This window comes from Coenobita brevimanus, chromosome 103 (genome assembly GCF_032717465.1).
Source record: "Coenobita brevimanus isolate Jiangsu-jjx chromosome 103, ASM3271746v2, whole genome shotgun sequence".
Lineage (NCBI taxonomy): Eukaryota > Metazoa > Arthropoda > Malacostraca > Decapoda > Coenobitidae > Coenobita > Coenobita brevimanus.
The window spans coordinates 37,763,054-37,788,042 of NC_137056.1; the positions used below are offsets into that span (position 1 = coordinate 37,763,054).

Consider the following 24,989-nt stretch of genomic DNA (forward strand, 5'->3'; position numbering starts at 1 on the left):
AGGAAAGGAGAGTAATAAAAATTGACAGGAAAGTTGGGAGAAATTGGAAGGGGGGAAGGCAGACACAGAAAAAGAATGACAAAGGTGAAGGAAGAAGTAGGCAGCACTACATCAAGTGAGTGTAACGTGTGATACTGGCGAAGGACGTCTTAATGCAGTGGCACCATTAAAACTGAGTGTTTCTGTTGTACAGCTAAACAAACATTCCTCAACTCCTTTGCTATTTCCCAAAAGGGGGATGGTGGACCGCATGAGATGGGCAGCTTCACCCATCAGTCCACTGGATTTACATTCAGGCAAGCCTGGAACCACAACTGCAGCTGTAAACTATTTCCAACCACTGCCAAGTACAGCACTCCAGGGTCAGAGGACATATCTCAGTTGAGCTACTAAGTGAGGTCATGAGTGTGATGATTACACTGCGAAGCAGTCAAGTGAAACCATCCTCAAGGTTCCTTATGCTGATCTGGGGAATCTCACCCAGCTCATCTGTAAGGGCCCACCAGCTCCTGGACTAGTCAGTGGTACAGAATATGAGGTTATCACACCTGTAGTCCATGTGGAATCCACCAAATTCTTGTTGCTTTTCTACCTCCTTTCTTTTGCCCAGATTCCTGGTTTTCTTCCCTGCTTCAGTTTGCTTTATTTATATAATTCAAAATAATTAAAATATAGATTGCACCACAGAAGAATGGCAAACACCTACAAGCACTACCAGGTGGCAATAAGGGACTGTGGCTTGGCAGGCTGTTCAAATGCAAACACTGTTTGAAACTCAAGGGAAGGTTTCACTACACTTTCTGGAATTTTATGGAATTGTGAGCACCCTTTCTACAACCTTTATAGGTCTGAGGCACTTCCCCACAAACTTACTAAATACCTTGTGGTGGCTGAGAATGACCTGATGTCACTCTCACTTATGGAGGTTTCCATGGATTGAAGGAAAAAAATTATACTTCCCTCTAAGAAGGTAGTGACACCACATGCCTAAGGAGTTGGTACCCCTCTTTTTTTTACTTCCCACAGCACCCTGCACCACCGTTAATCTTAGGTGGAGGGACGATGCTACCATGTTATGCACCCAGGAGTTGGCAGGCTAAACTGTGAGGAAGGGAATTCTCTAGGTCCACAAAAGTCATCAAAAGCTTTCCCTTTCAATGAAACCTAGAGGGTGGTTTTGCTGTTACCACAAGGTAGAATCATTACACCCATCACTTCAGCCAGTGACTACATTAAGAAGTATCCTCCAACCTCACTGTGCTCTGTGGTGGTTTTTAGTGGCTCTTGAGCCAGCTTCCTACAGGTACCTCCATATGTTGGTAAATGAAAGTTTTTTGGCAACAAAATGCCAGTTTTTTCTTCTCAACTTACAAAACTCTGAAAAATGAATTACAATATTTGAAAACAAGAAAAGTTTCAGTTTAAACTGTATGCATCTGGTTTTAATCATGTGTGTATGTCACTTTTTGTCATTAACTCCTTCAATACAATGATGTATTCTTCATTCTAATCAGGTCACCACCAGATGATTTTACTTAGCTTAGATAGGACTTTTTGAATAGGAGGGGGCAGATATAGCCTTCATCAACCCCTTCACAACTAGAAGTCCTTCCTAAGCTGAATAAAATTATCTGGTAGTAGCAAGAATCAAATGGAAAATTATGTCATCGGACTGTAGGGGTTAATGAGTGGAAACAATATTACTTCCTGATAATTACATTTACACAGTAGTACTTTCAACAGCCATAAATCAGCATTCAAAAGTCAGTGAGATTTTCTGATGTTTTTTGGCATTTCTAGTTTCGAGAGATGAAATAAACTGTGGAATCAGTGCCAAACAATGAAATATATTTCCCCATTTCAAAAGTCAGTGAGATTTTCTGATGTTTTTTGACATTTCTAGTTTCAAGAGATGAAAAATACAGTATTAACAAACTTTAGGATGAGATAGTTTACAAACGAATAAACTGCTGGAATGTAACACATGCAAGAGATGAAGATATATATTGTAATACAGAAAGGAGATACTGTACTAGTAAGCTTTATGACTAATACAAATGATGTGCCCAACAACCATGGGTGTCCTATGTCTAAAGGTAGGCATTCATCTGTTTTTACAGATGAAAATAACAATCTGTAACACTCCCACTCAGCAAAATGTTTTTACCAGTTTTCTTTACTTACAGAATACAGCAAAATAAATTTATCTATTTTCATACTGCTTAGCTAGCAACTTTCATATAAAAAACAATGGTACAGTATACATTAAAGTACACAAAATAATGCACTTTTCACAGTTGTCAAATAATTTCTACACTATATAACAAATAATACAGAGAAAATATCATTCTCTGTTATTCAGTGATTGTAAGCAATGTGTAAACTATATAAAAAAATATTCATCCAGACTCTTGTAAAATAGTCTTGGTACTAAAGTCTATGTAACCTGATGGGGAACAGAAACTTTCATACCTAAGAGCAATCATGCAAACTGATGAAAGTATGACGACATTTTCACATCTTTATCACCAAAACAATTCCCCTATTCATGAGTTAACAAAAACAGTCCCATATGTAACAACCCCTTGTTCTAGGTAACAGACAATGAAACTGGATTCCCTTAGATTTGTTGAAATATTTCTCACTCACAGCTGATGGTAAACTAAAACCAACAAACTGTCATGCATTTTTCAAGATATCCTCCAGAGGAATAATTGGAGATCAAAGCTTATATGCTTGAAGTTCCCCTACTCCTTTTTAGTGTTTCATTTCCTTCTTATAATACTGTGGTTATGCAGAAACTCCAATGGCTAAATATGGATGTAAGAAAACCACAGCTGCTGGAGCAGGAGATTAAAAGTTATACTGAAAGATTAAAGCACAAGACAAGATGTATGCTGGTTGAATTCTTTCACTGCACTCCTTTTTTAATAAATAATTTGCTGGAAAAGTTAACATGCCATGCACAATGTTACCTGCATAAATATATTGGGTAGCACAATGCATTTCTCAGCCTTCTTACAATATTAAATACAGTATAAAAATTCTAGCGATGGAGGCCAACACAGGGGTTGTGTTGTAAAGAAATGCATCTTGCTACAATACAGTTAAGTACCAACATGGTCATAAAGCTCTTGATTTTTATATTAGCAGTATGGTAACAATTTAGTTTTTTACAATATTCAGTACATTATAATGTCAAACATCATAGGAATATTGCACCACTGAGTCTTAACTTGTACCTTCTTCACTTAACATTACAAACACAATGCCAGTTGCCTTGCATCCTGACAGAATCTTAGATGGAACTTTCCTTAAGCTCTCACCACACACTCAACTGTATACCACAAGTCTTCACTTATGCATTATAGTCTTTCAAAAAGCCTTTCATAATTAAGAGATATAGAATAAAGGAGTTACAGCACAGGTTTAGTGATGAAGACTTTTAAGTAAAAGATGTTGTTAGCATATTGTACCAAGTAACTTTTTTGTCATTTTATCATTGAGCCCCCACTCCATTTTTAAAAAGTCCAGCTAGAAAAAGCTTCCACCCCCAAACTTGCCAGTGATACCTCCGATGCCCTTACTAAGGCCGCCAAATACATTGCCTACCTTCCCCGCCATGTTGCCTGCCACATTTGACACCTGTTAGGAGACAGAGTTCTGTAACTGCAACGTCATACTATTTGCAATACAAAAAAATAAACTCATTAATGAGATACACTTATTAAACTCTGCACTATAAATGTAATGGGTTATAAAACGGGTTTTAGAATACAGTAAAACCCTTTTTTATGTGAGCCCTAGGAATGCACAAGTAGCTACTGCTCATGCTTTGCTACCTTCATGACCTTGGATGATATGATCTCAGCAGAGAAGACATTGATGAATAATCAATGTTATGCAGGTGTTGGCTAGTGTAAAACTGGTATTATCTGAGGGCTGACCATCAGTGATGGTTAGCAGTAATGCACCTGCAGACTGTCTGATGCTTAACCTCATCTAATTGATTTTAAGTTCCCAAGTAGGTATGAGAAGGCATGAAGGTTTTAAGTCCATATGATGGCAGATCAGAAAGAAGAAACATCTGGGAGGGCAGTGTCAGGGTACTACATTCCTAGGATTTACAAACAGAAGGTCCCACTCCAAAATCCACCTGTTTAAGTCTCCTCAGAATGCAGCATTCTTACAGCTACGAGTACCACCTGCAGGAGGAGGTTTACAGTGACTGCTACCAAGACAGTGTGCACTGCCAAAGGATTAACTTGAAATCAAAATTGCCTATTCTGCATGGAAAGCTGGAAAAGCATAATGTACGAGTATACGGGCAAATTGATGTCTCCTCCCCTGGATTTATCATTTACTCTTGCTAAAGAATCGTATATTGTATAAATACAGTCCAATTATATATATATATATATATATATATATATATATATATATATATTTATCTATCTATCTATCTATCTATACCATCCATCCATCCATCATCCAACCCTATGTCGCCCCATAAGGAGCGTAGGAAACCGGGGCTAGGCAAGCTGGTCCTGACATTTAAGATGAGAAATGAGTGGCATTACGTGAGCAATAAACCCCAATCACACCTTGGATATAAGCCTACAGGGTCAACCTGATGGAGCACCTTAATTACCCACTAAACCACCAGGTGCCATTGTATGTATATATATATATATATACACAGTATATATATATGGTATAGAGGGAATGGGGATCGTGTTGAAAGAAGCCTAATTGATTATGTGCTCATAGAGACGTCGATGATGGGAATGACTGCTGATACGAGGGCCATGAGAGAACAGTGTGGAGGTTCATCAAATCACATGATTGTGGTATGCAAGATCAGGCTGAGAGGAGTGAGGTGGATCAGGAGAAAGAGGAACAGTCAGGGAGAAAGACTGAAAGTTGAGAAGCTGAGGATCAAAGAAATGGCAGATGATTACAGGACCAGTATAGAGGAGGAGTTAGAATCAGTGAATTGGAATGAAATGGATTTGGACAGCCTGTGGAATATATATAGGGATTTCGTAGTTAAAAATGCTAAAGCAGCATGTTTTTTTTTTTTTTTTTTTTTTTTTAATGCGAGGAAGAAGGAACCAAAGGCCATGAGCCCGCAGTAACAGTTCCCTCCAAGAGAAAAACAAAATACAATAGAGAGCCAAATTCAAGATCCGATCATTTTGACGTGCCTGGACACACTGCGTTTGAAAGACTGGAGATCATAGGCAGCAGGAAATACAGACAGAGGGAGACAGTTCCAGAGCTGACCTGTTGCATAAATGAAAGACTGGGAGTAACGGTTAACTCTTGCATTAGAGAGTTGGACAGAAAAGGGATGAGAGTTTGCTGCCAGATGGGTGCTACGTGCCCGTCGTAGAGGTGGAGGAATGCAAGCAGACAGTTCAGAGGAGCAGTGACCATTAAAGTAGCGATAGAAAAGAGATAAAGATGCAACAGTGCGGCGAAGAGACAGAGGTTGAAGGGAGTCAGTAAGAGGAGGAGAGTTAATGGGATGAAAAGCCTTTGACTCCACCCTATTGAGAAGAGCTGTATGTGGGGAACCTCCCCACACATGAGAGTTGTACTCCACACAGGGGCGGATAAAACCCCTGTATAGAGTCAACAATTGTGCAGGGGTAAAGAAAGAGCGGAGTCGGCTTAGCACACCCAATCTCTTGGAAGCAGATTTTACAAGAGATGTAATATGATCTTTCCAAGATAAGTCCCGAGTAAATGAAACCCCAAGCATGTTCAAGGATGATGCAGGATTAAGCTGAATATTATTAAACATTAGTGGGTATACCTGTGGAAGATTTTGTTGGGCTGATAGGTGTAAGAACTGAGTCTTAGATGCATTAAAAACAACCATATTATTATTACCCCAGTCAGAGATACGAGCCAAATCAGACATTAGGTGTGCCATAGCCTCATCCCTTGTTTGTTGAAGTAACTGTTGAGATGGGCGTTGCGGGAACCGAATGGAAAGGTGAAGGGTGGAGTCATCAGCGTATGAGTGGATAGGGTTAGATGTACAGCTTAGAAGATCATTGATGAATAAAAGGAAGAGAGTTGGTGATAGGACAGAGCCCTGAGGAACACCACTGTTGATAGATCTAGGAGAAGAACGATGGCTGTCTACAACAGCAGCTATAGAACGACCAGAAAGGAAGCTAGCGATGCAGGCACAGATAGAAGGATAGAAACCGTAGGAGGGCAGTTTGGAAATTAAAGATTTATGCCAGACTCGATCAAAAGCCTTTGAGATGTCAAGTGCAATGGCAAAGCTTTCGCCAAAGTCCCGAAAGGAGGATGACCAGGAGTTTGAAAGGTAGGTGAGAAGATCGCCAGTGGAGCGTCCCTGACGGAACCCATACTGACGATCGGAAAGAAGGTTGTGATAGGAAAGATGCCTTAAAATTTTTCTATTGAGAATTGACTCGAAAACTTTTGAAATACAGGACGTTAAAGCAATTGGATGATAGTTGGAGGGTTGGGAGTGGTCACCCTTCTTTGGGACTGGCTGAATGAGAGCAAACTTCCAGCAAGAAGGAAAGGTACAAGTTGACAGACAAAGGCGAAAGAGTTTGCCTAGGCAGGGTGTAAGCACAGAAGCACAGTTCTTGAGAACAACAGGAGGAACCCCATCAGGCCCATATGTCTTGTTAGTACTGAGGCCAGTGATGGCAGAAAATACATCAACTGAAGAAATTTTAATGTCAGCCATGAGGAAGTCAGAGGGGGAAAGTGATGGAGGAACAGCACCGGAATCGTCTAAGGTGGAATTGGAGGAGAAAGTCTGTGCGAAGAGATCTGCTTTATCAGTAGAAGAAATAGCTACAGAACCATCAGAGTAGAAAAGAGGAGGGAAGGATGATGAGGTAAAGTTGTTAGAAAGATTTTTGGCAAGGTGCCAGAAGGAGCGGGAAGAATTCGAGTTGGAGAGTTGAAAGCATTTAGTATGGATAAAATTATTTTTAGCAGAGCGAAGAACAGACTTAGCATGATTCCGGGCAGAAACGTAAAGATGATGTGATTCAGGGGTGGCTTGGCTCCGGTACCTTTTGTAGGCCCTCTCCTTGTTGCGGACAGCATTAGAACAAGCATGATTAACCCCTTAAACGCGGCCGTGTACAGTCGATCCCCCCCGAGTGGCAGGGTTTTATCGTGGTCTGAGTACCTGTAGGAAAATATTAGCCAAAAATCAGAGATTAACCCTAGAACATTATACTTGGTATGGCACATAGTACTTACATTCAGCTTTCTCCAGAGACAGGTGTTGAGCCTTCGTGGACTACCCAAGGACTTGTGGAGACTTGCAAAGTTGGGTAACCAAATCTTCACTTTCACACCTCCAGCAACCTGGTTTCCCCTCTACCACAGCCTCATTCTGTCACAGTAAACTTTAAACTACAACGTAAAGGTAGTTTGGAATCCGTATTTGTACAATATGCACTGAAAATAAGGCTAAAATCAACGGAGCGTACGGCCGACATGCACCATGGCGGCGGTCTTCCCGTCACTCAACAAACATTTCCATTTTCACAGCTAAAAACATGTATACTACATTATTTTCAATCATATTACTTCCCAAAAGATCACCAGGGTGCACTTTTTATTCTGCCTTACGCCCGCCACTTTATTAACGTTCCTGTCGGCCGCTTGCACTGACTGGGAAGAGCTAGAACTCACCATAATGTCACTTTGAAAGCCTGCAGTAAACTGATGCTAAACAGGGGCAAACCATGAGAAAAAAAGCTAGTGTTACAACTGGGGAAACAAGCATTTCCTATTAGCATAAACTGCTTGTGAGAGGAGAGCGCAGATTTACAGTTCTGAGCGCTCAGAGCGCTGCCATGTATCACAGTCAGGCTGGCCGGGCTGTGGTGGGGGGGGGGACGGGGGGAAAAGGCAATACTTGGCAACAACTGAGGTCAGTAGTACAAAGGTAAAGTATGCTAGTTGTAGCAAAAGGGTGGTGGTACTGATAGACAATACCAGCTGGAGCCTGCTTGCCCGCGGTTATTCAAAATTTACTAGAATCGCAAATGCGACGATCCGCCGTTATGTCCTTTTTGCCGAGCGTCGCATTCGAGACGATCCGCGTTTAAGGGGTTAAACCAAGGCTTTCTTGTGTTAGTCAAAGGATATGAGAAAGGAATGTATGCTTCCATGCCCGAGAGAATAACCTCCGTAATGCGCAAGGCACACTCAGATGGCTCCCGGCCATGGAAGCAATAATCATTCCAGGAAAAATCAAAGAAGTACTGCCTGAGGGCCTCCCAGTCCGCGGCTCCAAAATGCCACAGACGACGTTTCCCTGGAGGGTCCACAGGCCGTACCGGAGTGACAGGACAGGTTAAGGTAATAAGGTTGTGATCGGAGGAGCCCATCCGGAGAAAAGATTAACAGAGTAAGCAGAAGGATTAGTTGTGAGGAAGAGGTCAAGTATGTTGGAGCTCTCTCCAAGGCGGTCAGGGATACGGGTAGGGTGCTGTACAAGCTGCTCTAGGTCATTAAGGATAGAAAAGATGTAGGCTTGTTCACCAGGTGGATCTGTGAAAGGAGAGGAGAGCCAAAGGTGGTGGTGAACATTGAAATCTCCTAGAATGGAGATTTCAGAGAAAGGAAAAATGGATAGAATGTGTTCCATCGTAGAAGTAAGATAGTCGAAGAATTTTTGATAGTCAGTAGAATTAGGGGATAAGTAAACAGCACAGATATATTTAGTCAGAGAATGACAGGAAAGCCGAAGCCAGAGTGTAGAGAATTCAGAAGAATCGAGTTCAGGAACACGAGAGCAAGATAAGTCATTGCGTATATATACACAACAGCCACCTCTGGCTTTGAAATGAGTATAGAGAAAGTAGGAGGATACAGAAAAGGGTTTGCTGTCAGTTGCCTCAGACAGCTGAGTCTCCGTCAGAAAAAGAAGGTGAGGTTTAGAGGAGGAGAGGTGGTGCTCAACAGAGCGAAAGTTAGAGAAAAGGCCACGAATGTTGCAGAAATGAAGAAGAAGAGAGTCAGACAGTGGTTCCAGGCACCTCGAGTCGTCATCGGGAGAGGGGCGGATGGTGGGGGCATTTATGGTCCCACCCCCCTGGGGACTCCAAGGCTTGATGAATAGACGCCATTTTTGTTGAATTTTGAATAGGAAGTGTAGTGTGTACTGTGCATGTAGTTTGGTGTAGATAGTTAGAGAAATTTGTACTGAAGAGCATGCTGGCCTACTCTCTGTGTAACTGAGACACTGAAAAAGTTCAGCAAAGGGGGATGGTCAGGAACTAGTCCTGAGGGCTGATGAAACGGGAGCTCCAGCACTTCCTGTCATCAGCAACAACAACAACAAAGAAGAAAGGTACGGCATGGTGGGATGATGAGGTTAAGAAAGCGGTGGAGGAAAAGAGGAAGAAGTGGCTAAAGTGGTTACAGGACAGGGGTTCAATTGAAATAAGAACTGAATATACTGAGTGCAAGAAGTACATAAAGAAACTAGTGAAGGGGAAAAAGGAGGAGGTAAATGATGATCTAGGAAGAAAAATGAATGCAAACTACTCTGAAAAAAGAAAGTTATTCTGGAAAGAGGTGCAGAAATGTAGAAGTGGAAGTGGAAAGAAATGTGATCGTATGAAGGATGTAGGTGGTAGATTATTAACCCATGGGGATGAAGTAAGGACCAGATGGAAAGAATATTTTGAAAGCCTAATGAATAGGAATAGAGACAACAGAGCAGCTGTGAACATGATTGGTTTTGGGGGTGTGCAGAGAAGGAATGCAGTGCCAGGAGATGTGACACTCGCACAGGTAAGTGCTTTATAGCATTCAGGGATCTGGAAAAAGCATACGACAGAGTGGAAGGAGAAGGATTGTGGAAGTTTTACGCATGTACAATGTAGATGGTATGCTGCTTGGTGCCATCAAGAGTTTTTATGATGGTAGTGAAGCATGCTTAAGGGTTAAGAGGCATCTAAGTGAAAGGTTCACGGTCAGTGTGGGCATGCGACAAGGTTGTGTGATGTATGTCCCCATGGTTGTTCAATATACATATGGATGGGGTGATAAGAGAAGAAAAAACACGAGTAATGGAGAGAGGGATGGTGTTGGTAATGAATGGTGGTGGATGGAATATCGCAAATTTGTTGTATGCTGATGCTGCAGTACTGTACTGCTTGCAAATACCAGACAAGAACTTGGTAGGCTAGTGCAGAGTTTTGCTGATGTCTGTGAGTGTCGTCCCTTGAAAGTAAATGTAGAAAAGAGTAAAGTGATAGTTACTGAGGGAGAGGGTGACTCCCAGTGTAATGTTACGGTGAATGGAGAGAGACTAGAATTGGCGAGAGAGTTCAAATACCTGGGTACAGTGATAGAAAAGAGAGGAAAATGTGCAAAAGAAGTTGAAAGTTGAGTGACACAAGGAAGAAAAGTAGCTGGTGCAATGAAGGCCTTTATAAGAAACAGAGGCTTGAATGTTGCAGCTGCACGAGGCTTACATGAAGGAGTGTTAGTGCCAACTTTAACATATGGATGTGAGACTATGGTGTGGCATGAAAATGAAAAGTCAAGAGTTAGAGCAGTGGAGATGGAACTTCTAAGGAATGTATGTGGCGTACAGAGGGTGGATAGGATACGAAATAATGTGATTCGTGAAAGATGTGGAGTGAAGAAGTCGGTGGACACCAGAATTGAAGATAGTGTACTGAGGTGGTATGGTCATGTGGAGAGAATGGATAACAATAGAGTGGTGAAAAAGGTAGATCTGAGCAAACTTGAAGGAGGGAGGAAGCAAGGCAGGCCAAGGAGAAGGCAAAGAGATATGGTGGATGCGTGTGTGAGGAAGAGAGGTCTGGAAGTCGGTGAGGCTAGGGAACTGACAAGAAATCGAGCTGGGTGGATGAATGTTGCAAGAAGAAGTGCATGATCAGGGATTTGGCACCCTTTTATTACATGGCAGCATCCGGACTGACTCTGTCGGATACGTTTATGTGAAGCTACAGTACGTGGTGAATGTTTTTAGCGTATCCAATAGAGCCAGGATTCTGGGGGCTTGAATGATGAGTGAATGGAAGCGTTGCCCATTGGACTGGGCAAATTTGGGCTGTCTGGACATTACTACTCTTCATCCTGCCCTAGGGTGGGAAAGGAGGTCCGGATGATGATTATATATATATATATATATATATATATATATATATATATATATATATACAGTAATCACGCCAATATCCGGAGTAATAGAGCCATCGGTAGGTTCGGTTATTGGTTTCGTCCGGATATTGGGCCCCAGCTTATGGACTTGTACTTATGGACCCTAACTCAGAGAAACACCTATACAACTCCCTCTGGACATGCATAGCACCTATTTAACACCCAAATCACACCAATAAGGCACATAAATGACTGAAATAAATGCAAAAGAAACATAAAATGAGGGTTTAGAAGTATGTTCATACATTAATAAACATTCTGGTACTTATGGACCCTAACCTAGCCTAACTCTGAAAAACACATTCCTACTGCACATGCATGAGGTAAGTATAGTATGGAAAAAAGTACAGTATGAAACATTCTGGTAAGTATAGTATGGAAAAAAGTATAGTATGAAACATTCTGGCTACTTACAGCAAGTCCCTGGCCACCTCGATGAATAACCGCCTCCTCTTGGACTCTGACAGTAAGAACGATTTCCTGAAGCACTTGCAGTACACTCTTCCTGAAGTCTTGCACTGAACTTAGTCAGTAACACACAGAAGTCCGTTCTCTTCACAGTGTTCACTTTAGTCCAAACAATGTTCCATTTTAATTTAGTGTTGCACATTAACTTTTCCCAAGTTTTTTTTATTTTCCAAAGCCAAAACAAAGAAGGTTAGTTACGTTAAATTTCTTTTCTACTGAGTCTTTTCTCTCAACTTGAAAACCTTAACACAACACACCGTTTTTTTCACTTCACAACACTCAAAATTCCCGTGTGGTCTAGTGGAGAAGTTCTTGCTGTTTATTCACTGTCAGAGTCCAAGAGTATCACTGGCAGGCGACCAAGGGGTGCATCGCTGGGTCGTGGTGATGGCGTACCGACTGCAGAAGACTCTGCGGAAAGCCGCAAACTCACATCGAGCAGTGACTCCACTGTAGCTGATGTGCTGGGCTGTGGCTCGGAGCATGAGGGCCTGTCTTGGGGAGGCAACGGAGTGGAGCCAGGGCTTGGCACAGCGGGGGTCACGGGCCTGAAAAAACTGTCAATCGTTGACTGACGCAAGGACCGACGATTCTGGCGATTGATGATGCGCTGCCTGAAAGCACGCATTTCCTCCACGAGTCCCAAGGGCCCCATCTCCCTGTCGCAGTCCGGGTGTTCCAGGTAGTCTAGGACGAACTCTAGATGTTCCCGGAGTGCGCTCAGCTTGGGGATGGCTGGAGTAGTGTCCTGCTGAGAGGAGTCCGCATCATCGTCGCCTTCGTCGTCGGAATCTTCAAGTTCGGGACTGACACCAGCAACCGAAGACGCGATCTCGATATCAGACAACGTCTGATACCCAGGATCGCCCTCGTCGTCGCCCAACCACTCACGTACATCGTCCACATCAACAACGTCGCCGTGCATACGTAGCCGTGCATGGTAGTCATCCACGTCAAAGCCCAGAAAATCGTACTCCACATCTGTTCCGAGAAGCAGACGAGACCAACCATTTTCAAGAGTTTTCACAGGGACTTCCTTCCATGCACTAGCCCAGTTGTACAGCGCAGACTTGATGTTGTAGCGGCGAAGGTTTTCCAAAGTCCGCTTGCCTCGAGTGTCACATCCTTCCCTGCGCTCGTCCTCGTCCTCGAGAACAACCATCACCTCGTCCAGGAACTTCCGACAGTACAGGCGCTTTGTTGCCACGATCACTCCTTGGTCCATGGGTTGAATGAGAGCAGTCGTATTAGGTGGCAGAAACATGCACCTAATACGGCCATTCTCAGCAACCAAGTCCTTGTCACACGGGTGGGCAGGTGCATTGTCGAGCAGAAGGAGAGCCTTTACCTGGTCGCGAGGGATTCCCAGTGTCTTCGTCTGGTACTGGATGACCTCCTTGACGGAAGTGACGGTGAAACCAGTCTTTGAAAATCACAGCTGTGAACCATGCTTTCAAAGAATGGTACCATACGACAGGAAGGGCATCCATCACCCCACGAAGGCACTGAGGCTGCTTTGCACGGCCAACAACAACGGGCTTAAGCCGGTGCATGCCGTTAGCACTGGCACAACACAAAGCAGATATCCGTTCCTTAGAAAGCTTGCGGCCAGGTACACGCTTCCCCGTCTCCTCGGCTAGAGTGTTCGTTGGCAGTGAGCGATAGAATAGGCCAGTTTCGTCTGCGTTATAGACTTGATCGAGAGTGAGGCCCTCCCTGTCGATCAAGCCTTTCACCTTGTGCTGAAACTCGTCAACTCCATCCTCGTTAGCGTCCAATGCTTTGCCATGTGCTTTACAGTTAGTAAGGCCATGTCGCAACTTGAACGCGAAGAGCCAACCCTCGGATGCCTTGAAGTCTAGGGCGTCGTGAAGCCTTACAAACTTCTCAGCAGCAGCCTTCAGCTCCGTTCCACGTACCACCGTACCAGCTGCACGTTGCTGTCGGTACCAAATCAACGTGGATTGGTCGATTTCTGCAAACTTGGGGGTAAACATAACCTTCCTTTCCACATTGCGTTTGCTTCTCGACGAGAAGTCAGCCGTGTACTGCATGAGTTTGTCTTGGGAACGTTTGATATCGAACAAAGTCGACCGGGCCAGGTTATACTCGCAGAGAATGCGTGAAGAAGACCAACCCGCATCAACTTTCTCCAATATCTCCCTCTTCTTTTCCAGAGTCAACACCACTCTCTTCCTTTTCTCAGGTGGCGGGGCCATCATCACACACACTAAGAGGAGGGCCGAGAGCAGCAGGAGGCCTTGCAGCAAGTACGGCACCACTACAAAAGCGAGCACGTGGGCAGCCATTGCGAAGAGCATAGGTCCAGTCGCAGTGAGAGACAGGCGGGAAGTGGGGAGGATGCAGCGGCGCTCTATCGGACGTCGGAGGAATGACGAACCAAAACAATGCTCTCCTGCGGCGTGCGCGGCAAGTTCAAATTACGGACGGCAAAAAATCGATTTTTTTTTTTTTTTTAATTTTTTTGAGTTTTCGGACCATTTTGGGAATGTTGGATCCCAGGACGATAAGGTCCGGGTAGTGGGGATGTTCGGTTATTGGGCGTCCGGATATTAGAGTGATTACTGTATATATATATATTTATAATGTAAAATCCTCTAATCCAGAATGCAGTAGCCCACAGACCTTCCGGATTATCAGATTTTCTGAACTATCAGACAGGTACCTGAAAATGTTCAAAACACACCCCAAAAAATAAAGTACTGTACACCACGGACAACCAGCTGGATGAACATCCGGGATCTCCTGAATGTCGGCGTGAGTGCGGAATTGGATAGTTTGCCTCACAGCTTTTGGCTATTTTTCGATATTTTTCAATTTTTTCCCGATTTACCTCAATTTTTTACCCCAAAAAGCTAAAAATGGCCCTTGGCTGAAAATTCCAAACCATCAGATTTTCCGAACCATTGGATGCCGGATAATTGGAAATTCAATGTGCTGTATACAGTATACAGTACATGTACAGTATGTACAGTACCCTCGCATCCAACACGCGTTTGTCCAGCACAATTCGCGTCCAGCACGGAGTGCAAAAAATTTGTATGATTTAATACGATTTAATTACTGTAACACGGGTGCATTAGCATAACACGAATGGAGCTCCGAGAAGTGGGTGAAATCTGCAGAGTTCCCCTCTAGCACGATCACCCCCGGTCCAACACGGTTATACTGGACGTTCCCATGACACTGACAGCCAATCAAAACTTCCGATCAAGTAGCCTCTCCCGCCCGCTATCGTGATGTCGACCAATTAAAAACACTTCTGCTCACGTGATGTTTTGTTTAAATTTCTCCCACCACAGCGTCACCCAGTCGCATAATTTGCATTGAATGGTGCTTTTTTCTTGCTGCATTTTCTGCCCTTGCTACTGTATTTTACCCTGCTCACAATGCCTAGGAAGCCTTCTGAGAACCCCAAGAAGAAGTGGCAGCACCTCCCTCAGGCCACCAAGCTAGAAATCATTGAGAGGAAGAAGAAAGGGGAGGGGAATGTGGATATGGCCAAGGCCTACGACGTGAATGAAGCCAGTGTAAGGACCATAATAAAAAACCAAGACAAGATCCTGGCAGCAGTGAAGGCTTACGCAGGCGGGCCTAAAAGGTTAGTTATCATTCATAGTTCAGTACCATTTATTATAATTGCAGTAGTACCAGTATATGTATAGGTATATGGTAGGTATTTAGGGTGACTTTTCCGAGGGTTGCTGACATAATTCATTTTTCCCCATAAGCCCTGTTGTTTGTCCAACATGTGTTTGGTCCAACACGGGACCTGTGCATGACAATACAGAAATCCCTCCACTGTTCGATGTAATAGAGCTAAAGGCATGTCCGAAAAGTGGGCCCCTGCCTGCTGGACTGGTACTTGAGGACCCTAACCCAGCCTAACTTTGAAAGCCACCTAAATAACTCCCTACCGGACATGCATAGCAGCTATTTAAACATATTTAAGACCCTATTCACACCAATAATGGACATAAAGCATGAAATAAATGAAAAGGAACCAAAGAATGAGGAATTAGAAGTGACTGTACCTCAGCCAGGGTACTTACAGCACTTCTGTGGCCGCCTTCTCTAAGGCTTTGGCAGTGGTGGAAATGCTCTCGAAACACATACAGTAATCCAGTGTTGTGCTGCACTTACAGTAATTCTTTGCACTGTGAGTTATAACTGTTTAACACTGCACATTGTTAATTGCACCACGCCAATTTCAATCGCCAGCTTCAAAAGCATGAGGAATTAGAAGTGACTGTACCTCAGCCAGGGTACTTACAGCACCTCTGTGGCCGCCTTCTCTAAGGCTTTGGCAGTGGTGGAAATGCTCTTGAAACACATACAGTAATCCAGTGTTGTGCTGCACTTACATTAATTCTTTGCATTGTGAGTTATAATTGTTTAACACTGCACATTGTTAATTGCACCACGACAGTTTCAACGGCCAGTTTGCAGTCCACAGTTAATCCTTTGCACTCTAAAATCTAATTTCTTAACACTGCACAACACTGTAAATTCCCGTGTGGTCTACTGGCGAGGTATTGCGGTTTATTCACTGTTTATTCACAAAAAACGAGCATATGTGGCATCCACTGCGATAAGCATGCACTTGCGATCGAAGTTAAGCAGTAACTGTTGGAGTGTTGGTGACGGGGAAACAGAGTTGCCAGATTGCAAAGGCCACATTACCAAACTCCTCAATTTTTATTACCAAATTTAACTTTTCATTACCAAATTTGTAAAGCTAGCACTTATTCTCCACTAATTATATTTATAAGTGGAAATACATGTAATCTCTCTCCTTATAATTAACAGCATGTTGATTTTTTTCACGCTATGTAGGCTAGCAGATTAATCAGGGAGAGCAGACAATCCACCATCTCCATCCTGTGTATCCTCATAAATGTGAAAAATCCATTTGGTAATGCATTATTCTGATTCATTAGCAAAGGAATTTTTCATTACCAAATTTGGTAATGAAAAATACTAAGGAGCAACCCTGACAGGGGAGGGGGGAGGAAGAAAGGGGTAAAGGGGCCGTGGTGTAAGCAGCCGTTCAGCACTGTGTGGCAATTTCAAATTACGGGAGAGAAAAAAATCGGATTTAGGGGGTATTTTTTTTTGGCCATTTTTGAGTTCTGAAGGTCCAGGCCCACAATGTCCGGTAAGTTGGTGTCCGGATAGTATTGGGATTACTGTAATACCGTGTTGGATGCGAGGGTACTGTAGATATATATATATATATATATATATATATGCAGTTCTTCCCCACAGTACACAAGTTCAGAGTACATGATCCTCACGGTACGGAAGGACCTATTTTTTGTCGAATTTTAGTGTATTTTTTAATAGTGATGCGAAATGAACTCATAATAGGTGAGACGGCAGTGAAGAGTGGCTAAAATCCGGGGTTTACCCCGAGCACGCGACATTGCCATCCCAAGACGTGCCAACCACCAGTGATGGAGAGTGTAGACTTGTCAATGAGCTATATCCTGGGGAGGATCAAGAGGATGGTGCAATGTGTGAAGTGTCAGAAATAGACTTTGAAGGGTTTATGAACGAAGTGAGTGCATTAGCTAGTGAAAGTGTCGAAAGCGTTGGTGACTAGAGTGGTGACGAAGGTGGTGTGTCGAGTGGTGCAGGAGTTGCACGTTAGGGTTCCGAGACAATTCGCCGTCAAGTCAATTTGCCATCAGACACTTCCCCATCAAAACATGGGCGATTCCCTGTCAGTATACTTACTATTAATCAGTCAATACATTAATAACTTTATTTCAGGGGGATCCGTATAAGTCAATGTTCAATAGTGTAGGCTTTGGATATTATTTATTTGTTGCACCATTAGTCAATAATGACTAAAGGTGCAACTAATAAATAATATCCAAAGCCTACGCTATTGAACACTGACTTTGATGGTTATTAAAATATTGATTAATTAATAATAAGTATACTGTATTTATAGAATGACGGGGAATTGTCCAGGGTGCGATTTATCCTGACGGGGAATAGTCCATGTTTTGACGGGGAATTGTCTGGCGGCGAATTGACTTGATGGCGAATTCTCTTTTGCACCACTCGACACACCACCTTCCTCACCACTCTTGTCACCAGCACTTTCGACACTTTCACTAGCTAATGCACTCACTTCGTTCATAAACCCTTCAAAGTCTATTTCTGACACCTCAGACACTGCACCATCCTCTTGATCCTCCCCAGGAAATGGCTCATTGACAAGTCTCCACTCTCCATCACTGGTGGTTTAATTAATTTGTTTCTTCCTTGCTGTAGTTGCCTTTGAATTATTCTAGCGTCATCCATAGCTGTCTTCATTAATGACGCCGAATTGTCTTGTTATTGTTGTGATGGCAAATTGACTTGATGCCGAATTGTCCTGAAACCGAGTGGTTCATTCATTCATTCATTGCCAGACACCATGTATCCCAGTCGGGGTGGCCAAGGCTTAGAGTTAATTGTTTTACAGGGAGGGGCACTAATCCTCCACCAACCCCACTTGACACGTAGGAAGAACGTTATGCCAACAGCATCTGGTGTTCCCAGGCGGTCACCCATCCAAGTACTAACCAACCGAGTGGTGCAGGAGACAATTCGCCTGTTGCCCTCTTGGGTTAAGGTGAGCAGCCATATTTTTCTTGGTATAGTTAAGCCATATCCTTGTTGACTTAGTAAAGCCATAATCTTGTTCGTTTACTTTATCTTAGGTAATATGTCTTAGATAGTTCCCCTGTACAGAACAATACTTAGGCCTGAAAGGAGTCTCAAGGGTTGCCCATGAATGAGGGTGATGCCCATATGTAATTTTTTCCATAAGTTTATGTATTCAGAGAATGCAAATTCCTAGTACATGCCGTCCTCTGCCACCAATAGGCGCGAACTAGGGGGATAGACTTATATATATATATATATATATATATATATATACAGTAAATCCTCGTATTTGGACGCACTTTACTTCGACGCCTCGTTTTTCGTGCGAGAAAAAAGTTTCCGAGTTGTCTCACAATTTGCGAATTTCTGCACAATTTGATGCTCCCAGCTGGCAGCCGATGACGCATACCAATGCTCATTTGTTGGCGACCATCTTGCAACCACCCTGTCCACCATAACCAACATGGCATCCACCTTCGATGCATACACCAGGACTATGCCTGAGGCTACCAACATCCTATCGACCTTGAATGATCTGAAGTCTCAAGTGATGGCTGTTTACAACAGAAACATAAAGAAGCAGAGACAAGCCTGGATCACACAATATTTTCATGAGAGACAGACTGTGGCTGCTATTCTGCAGGACTTGGATGTGCCAGCAGGGGTGGATGAAGGAGGAGAAGTGGACAGAGTAGAAGTGGAGGTGCTGGAGCCTGACGTCAACTTTGAGGGCTTCAGCATAGATGATGGGGCTTCCCCAGAGAGGCCCATGTCACCTAGTAACTAGCCCATCTACCCACAACACACCTTCACCTGCCAATCAAGCCAGTCTTCACTTTATTTGTGGTATGGATTTTTGGTGTTGTAGCTCTTTATAACAGCTTCAATATCTTTTCAGGTACATGTTTATTGTGTTATGCTGTTTTAGCACTAGTAAACACTCTTCATTTAATTTTGGGTAGGGCTTGTTTGGTGTTATAGTACTTCCTGACAGGAACACTCCTCTATTTTTCCTATTCATTCTTAACTTCGCAATTCAACGTTTCGCATTTCACGCGATTTTGGCGGAACAGTCAAGCTGCAAAAAATGAGGATTTACTGTATATATATATATATATAGGCATACCCCGGTTTGGCGATGTAATTGGTTAGGTAAAACCCCATTGTTGGGCAAGGTATCGTATACTAGGGTACTTTTAACATATAATGTGGAGCGTCTACTAGCCTTGGGTTTCCTTGCAAACCAAGCCCAAAATCCACCCAAATAAGCCCCAAAACAAGCTTAAAGTAAATCTAAATGGCCTAACAGCTATCAAGGAAGGTAACCCATGCCTAACACCTGTAAATAACTCACCAAAACCAACAAATAAAATATGAATATCATCAAATATAAGTCTAGAAAAAATCAGTCTTAGTAAACTGTACCCCAAAATGACAATGTTCACCCCACCTTTGGCTAAAACACATTAATCTAAGACTAAAAACAATTTATAAATCAACGTAAACACACAACTGTAGTCTAAAATATCATCAAAATTGGAAAAAAAAATAAAAACCCATCATTAAGCCAGGGTTTGGCCATTTTTAGGTTGGGTATGGTGGTATGTCTACCCCCATCGTTAAGTCGGGGAATCGCATCTAGGGGTATCATATATCGAGGTATTACTGTACATTTATGTATGTATATATATATATATATATATATATATATATATATATATATATACAGACAGAAAGAAAGAGAGAGTGAAAGCAGTGGAAATGAGTTATTTGAGAAGAGTCTGTGGAGTCACATGGAGAGAGAGACTGACTAATGAGGATGTGAAAGAGCGTTGTGGTGTGCATGTGGATGTGATAGGAAGCGTTAGGAGAAACACACTGAGGTTGTTTGGCCATGTGGAGAGGATGGAGAGTGAGAGACTAATAAGGAGAGTGTATGTGAGTGAGGTGGAGGGGGAGAGAGGGAGGGGAAGGGTAAGGATGAGATGGAGGGATGGAGTGGAGAGGTATATGAGAGGGGGATGTGAATTGCGAGCAAGGTAGTGAAATGGCGTGGGATAGGGTGATGTGGAGGGGATTTGTTTGGGGCCACCCCGTATGGGACTGAGGCGTCTGGCAATAGATATCTATATGTATGTATGTATGTATGTATGTATATATATATAGATAGATAGATAGATACTGTACATATACAGCTACTGCGAACTGACTTACGACCTCCCCACACAAGGTATTAAAAAACACGGAAATCATAGTATATCACAATGTTTGTTCATGAAATGCCATTCATTAATATGAAATCATGTTTCCCTTGTTTTTCGGGACCAGTTGGATGTGTTTTGGCATGGAATCACTTAGATCTCTAAACAATCCAAGGACATTTCTTTGCACCAAACACTTGCCAGTTCAGTCTTGAGGTTGGCCAGATTGGGTGTCTTCTTCTCTGCCATGATTTTCTTCATCTTTGCACAGCAGTTTTCTATTGGATTTAGATCCGGACTGTTGCCAGGATAGTTGAGGACCTCAATCCGATTATCCTGAAGCCATTTTGTCATCTTTCTTGACCTGTGACATGGAGCTGAATCGTGCATGAAAAAATCGCTCCCGTGAATAGCAAAAAAGTTTAACAAATGATCTTTCAGAACTTGAATGTACCGGCCAACATTCATCATCAAGTTCTCAGGAAGAAAGTAGAGGCCTCCCCTTCTCATTTCACCTGAGAAACACCCCCATACCCTTACTGATTGTGGGTGCTTAACAGTCAGCACTGTGTATGCAGCGTCATATCAACTACAAGAGGCAGGGCGAAGAACCTTGGCAGAATGCACCTAGAACACTTGAAATGTGCTTTCATTGGAAAACATAACTTTTCTCCACTCACCCTATGTCCAGTGTGCATACTTCTTGGCAAACTGAATGTGCTGCTTCTTCATGTGGTCAGTGAGAAGCGGTTTCTCGGATGTGGTGCAGCTTGGGAAACCCAGCTCCATCTGCAAGCGGTGTTGGATAGTTCGATTTAAGACGTCTTGTAACAGCAGGGATGCATTCTCTTCAATTCTGCTGCTGTCAGTCGAGAATTCTTAATTACTTCCCTCTTCAGAAGTGTATCTGTACCTCTGGAAGTCGTCCTTTTCTTTCCATCGCCATGCTTGTGCTCTGGTACGACATCAGGTGGCAGGTCGAGTGCTGCAGCAAGAATCTTCATGACGGTAGAATTTGCGCGTCCAGTAAGTTCACAAATTGTGTCAATGGGGACATTATTCTGCCTTCGCGCAATGATACGGACCGTTTCATCCCTTGAGCAGTACATTCCAGGCATGACAACTCGCATCTAGGAAAATAACAGGGCAAACAGTTATGCATACGAAAAAAGAGGGAGGTGGAAGCTCAGAGCGACGGGAACATATACTCCCACTCTTGCTTCTGGGCAAGCACTGACGTGCTGAGTGTTTCACAGGGTTGTCAGGTCAGACACTGCCAACCCGCCGAGTTCCTCTCCCAAACCCGCCCAATCCTGCCAAAATGTCGGCCTTTTCACCCGCCCAAAAACCGCCTTGTCAGTAATTACAGACTAATAATATTAAGTTTACAGGCGAGCAACAAATGACGTGAAAAATAGTTATATCTTATACTAACTTCATACATTAGCGTCACATTAGGCATATATTAAATTTGCAAAATGCACTTGTTTCATCACCTGGGCCAGACAATCCATTATCGCAATCCATTTTCTTTTTCACAGCTTTTATTGTATTTTCTGTTGTATTTTGCATATTTACCCTTTGTCTTCCCAGTTCCACTATCCAGCAAACCTCCCTTCATTACTCCCTGACTAAAATTGAAATGCTGCCTCTCTTATTTTACCACCACGGCATACATGGCCGCCAGGCCTTGTGACCTGTGTTTGAGTGTGGATTAGGGGAGTCATATCCCGAGGGAGGGCTGGGCCGGATGCTAATGGTTTCAACAGTTCCACCCACCACCACCTGCCCTCAATCTTCATCTTTCTGGTCACCCTCATTTTTGCTAAGAGACGAAAGTTACAGTAAGGTAAATTTAGCAAATACTCTCTCGAACTGAAGTCGCCGAAAACTTGCCAGTTAAGATATTAACTCGCCTCCAAAAAACGCCCAAACGCCAATGTTAAATTTTACCCGCCAGCCTCAATTTAATACTGCCCATTTTGGTGGAAAATCCACCAACCTGGCAACTCTGGTGTTTCACCACTTTCTGCCAACACCAGAGGAGTTGCCAGTTACTTCTTGCCCAAAAAATTCACTTGGTAGAGGTGGAAACACAAAGCGAAGACAGACAACTCTCCCATAGCAATTCTGTGTGTAAGTCCTAAGTCAATTTGCAGTGGGTGCAAAGGAAGGAGTATGTATAGTTGTGAGTAAAAGATGGAAGAAGAGCATAAGACAGTATGAACCAGTTGGGTCAAGGATTGTGTGGGTAAAGTTGAAAGTTGGAATACAAATGTGGGCGATTGCGTGTGTGTATGCGCCAACGCAAGATCGTCCTAGAAGAGTGAGAGAAGAGTTCTGGACAAATGTAGAAGTGTGCATGGAAAAGTTTGGAAGGAATGAGAGAGTGTTTTTGATTGGTGATATGAATGGTAAAGTTGGGAATGTGAAGGTGGATGGAATAGTTGGTGAGTGGGGTGTGCCTGCTGAGATAGATGAGAATGGGAGTGCGTTAGTGGACATTTGTGCTGGGAGGGGGTGCATGGAAAAGTTTGGAAGGAACGAGAGAGTGTTTTTGATTGGTGATACGAACGGTAAAGTTGGGAATGTGAAGGTGGATGGAATAGTTGGTGATTGGGGTGTGCCTGCTGAGATAGATGAGAATGGGAGTGCGTTAGTGGACATTTGTGCTGGGAGGGGGTTGGTGATAGACAATACCCTCTTCAGGCATAAAATGATCCATAGGTATACATGGCGAGTGATGAGAAGGGTGGGTGGTGAACTGAATGAAAGGAAGGCAATGATTGATTATGTATGTGTGGATGAAAGGATGCGAAGATGTGTAATGGATGCAAGAGCTCATAGAGGTTGGGGGAGTGGACTTTCTGACCACTACTTGGTGGTGGCCAGAATTAGAATTCAAGTAAGATGGAGGAATGGAAGAGGGGAAAGACGAGAGGAAGGAGTAGTTGCAAGGAGAGTGGAAAGGTTACAAGAGGATGAGAGGGAACAGCGTGGTGGACTGAAGAGGTGAAACAGGCTGTGGCACAAAAGAGGAAAGCATACAATGAATGGATGAGAAATAGGGGCGTGGAAGAAGTTGAGAGGCGGAAGAGAGAGTTATATGTAGAAAGAAAGAGAGAGGTGAAAAGATTAGTAAGAGAGAGTAAGAAGAGAGTGGATGACGAATCTGGAAGGAATTTGAATGTAAAGTGGAGGGACTGTAAGAAAATGTTCTGGAAAGAGGTGAAAAGAGTAAGACAGGGTGGAAGTGAAGTTGGCAGGGGAGTGAAAGATAAAAATGGTAGATTACTAGTGGAGAAGGGAGAAAAAGTGAGCAGACGGAGAGAACACTTGCAGGAAATTGTTGAACATTGAGAATGAAAGTAATCCGAGTATAAGTGGCTGGGGAATGGCTGGGAGAAGGAGGGAGGTGAGAAGACAGGAAGAAATCAATAGGATAGAAGTTGTGGAAGCAATGAAGAAAGTTAAATCGGGGAAAGCCCCAGGAATTGATGGAGTGTGTGGTGAAATGCTGAAGCAGGGGGGAGAGATAGTAGTAGAATGGATGTGGAAGATGTGCAGATTGGCCTGGGAGGAAGGTAGAGTCCCGGAGGATTGGAAGTCAGGTATAATTATTCCCTTGTACAAAGGAAAACGGGAAAAAGAAGTGTGTGGTAATCACAGGGGCATTTGTCTTCTTAGTATAATAGGAAAAGTATATGGTAGGATACTTATTGACAGAGTTAGAGAAAGAACAGAGAAATTAGTTGGAGAAGAACAGGGAGGCTTTAGGAAGGGAAGAGGTTGTGTAGATCAGATATTCATTCTTAGATCTTTAATGGAAAAGTTTCTAGAGAAGGGAAAGAAGTTGTATGCGGCTTTCATGGATTTGGAGAAAGCATATGACAGGGTGGATTGACAAGGATTGTGGAAAGTGTTAAGAATATATGGAGTAGATGGGAAGTTGTTGAATGCTGTGAAGAGTATGTACGATGGTGCGAAAGCTGCAGTGCGTGTGGATGGTGAACTAAGTGAATTTTTCTCTTTGAAAGTTGGGTTGAAACAGAGATGTGTCATGTCTCCACGGTTGTTCAATCTTTACATAGATGGGGTAATAAAACAGGTACAAGGTAGGGTAGTGGATGTTGGAGTGGCCCTGGTGAGAGAGGATAGTGTTTGGAAACTCCCTGTACTGTTGTTTGCAGATGATACTGTGTTGTTGAGTGAAGACGAAGGGGAGCTGCAAGGCTTGGTGGATGAGTTTGGGAGAGTGTTTAAGAAACAGAATCTAAAGATGAATGTAGGGAAGAGTAAAGTGATGGTCTTTGAGAGAGGTGAAGTCAGTGAATGTACAGCGAGGTTGGATGGTGAGGAATTGGAAAATGTGAGTACGTTTAAGTACTTGGGTAGTGTGATGAGTAAGGATGGAGG

General features: G+C 43.2%; 1 protein-coding gene across 2 annotated transcripts in view; it reads right to left on the reverse strand.

Moving 5' to 3' along the window:
* Positions 1–2,929: 2,929 nt before the first annotated feature.
* The window catches only part of LOC145415710 (calcium-dependent secretion activator-like), a 495,031-nt gene continuing 472,971 nt past the window's right edge, over positions 2,930–24,989 (reverse strand). For both annotated transcript variants that reach the window (XM_080284934.1, XM_080284935.1), the window contains one exon: positions 2,930–3,645. In XM_080284934.1, the coding sequence (XP_080141060.1) occupies positions 3,535–3,645 (111 nt within the window). In that variant the 3' untranslated portion in view covers positions 2,930–3,534. The remainder of the gene's footprint in view (positions 3,646–24,989) is intronic.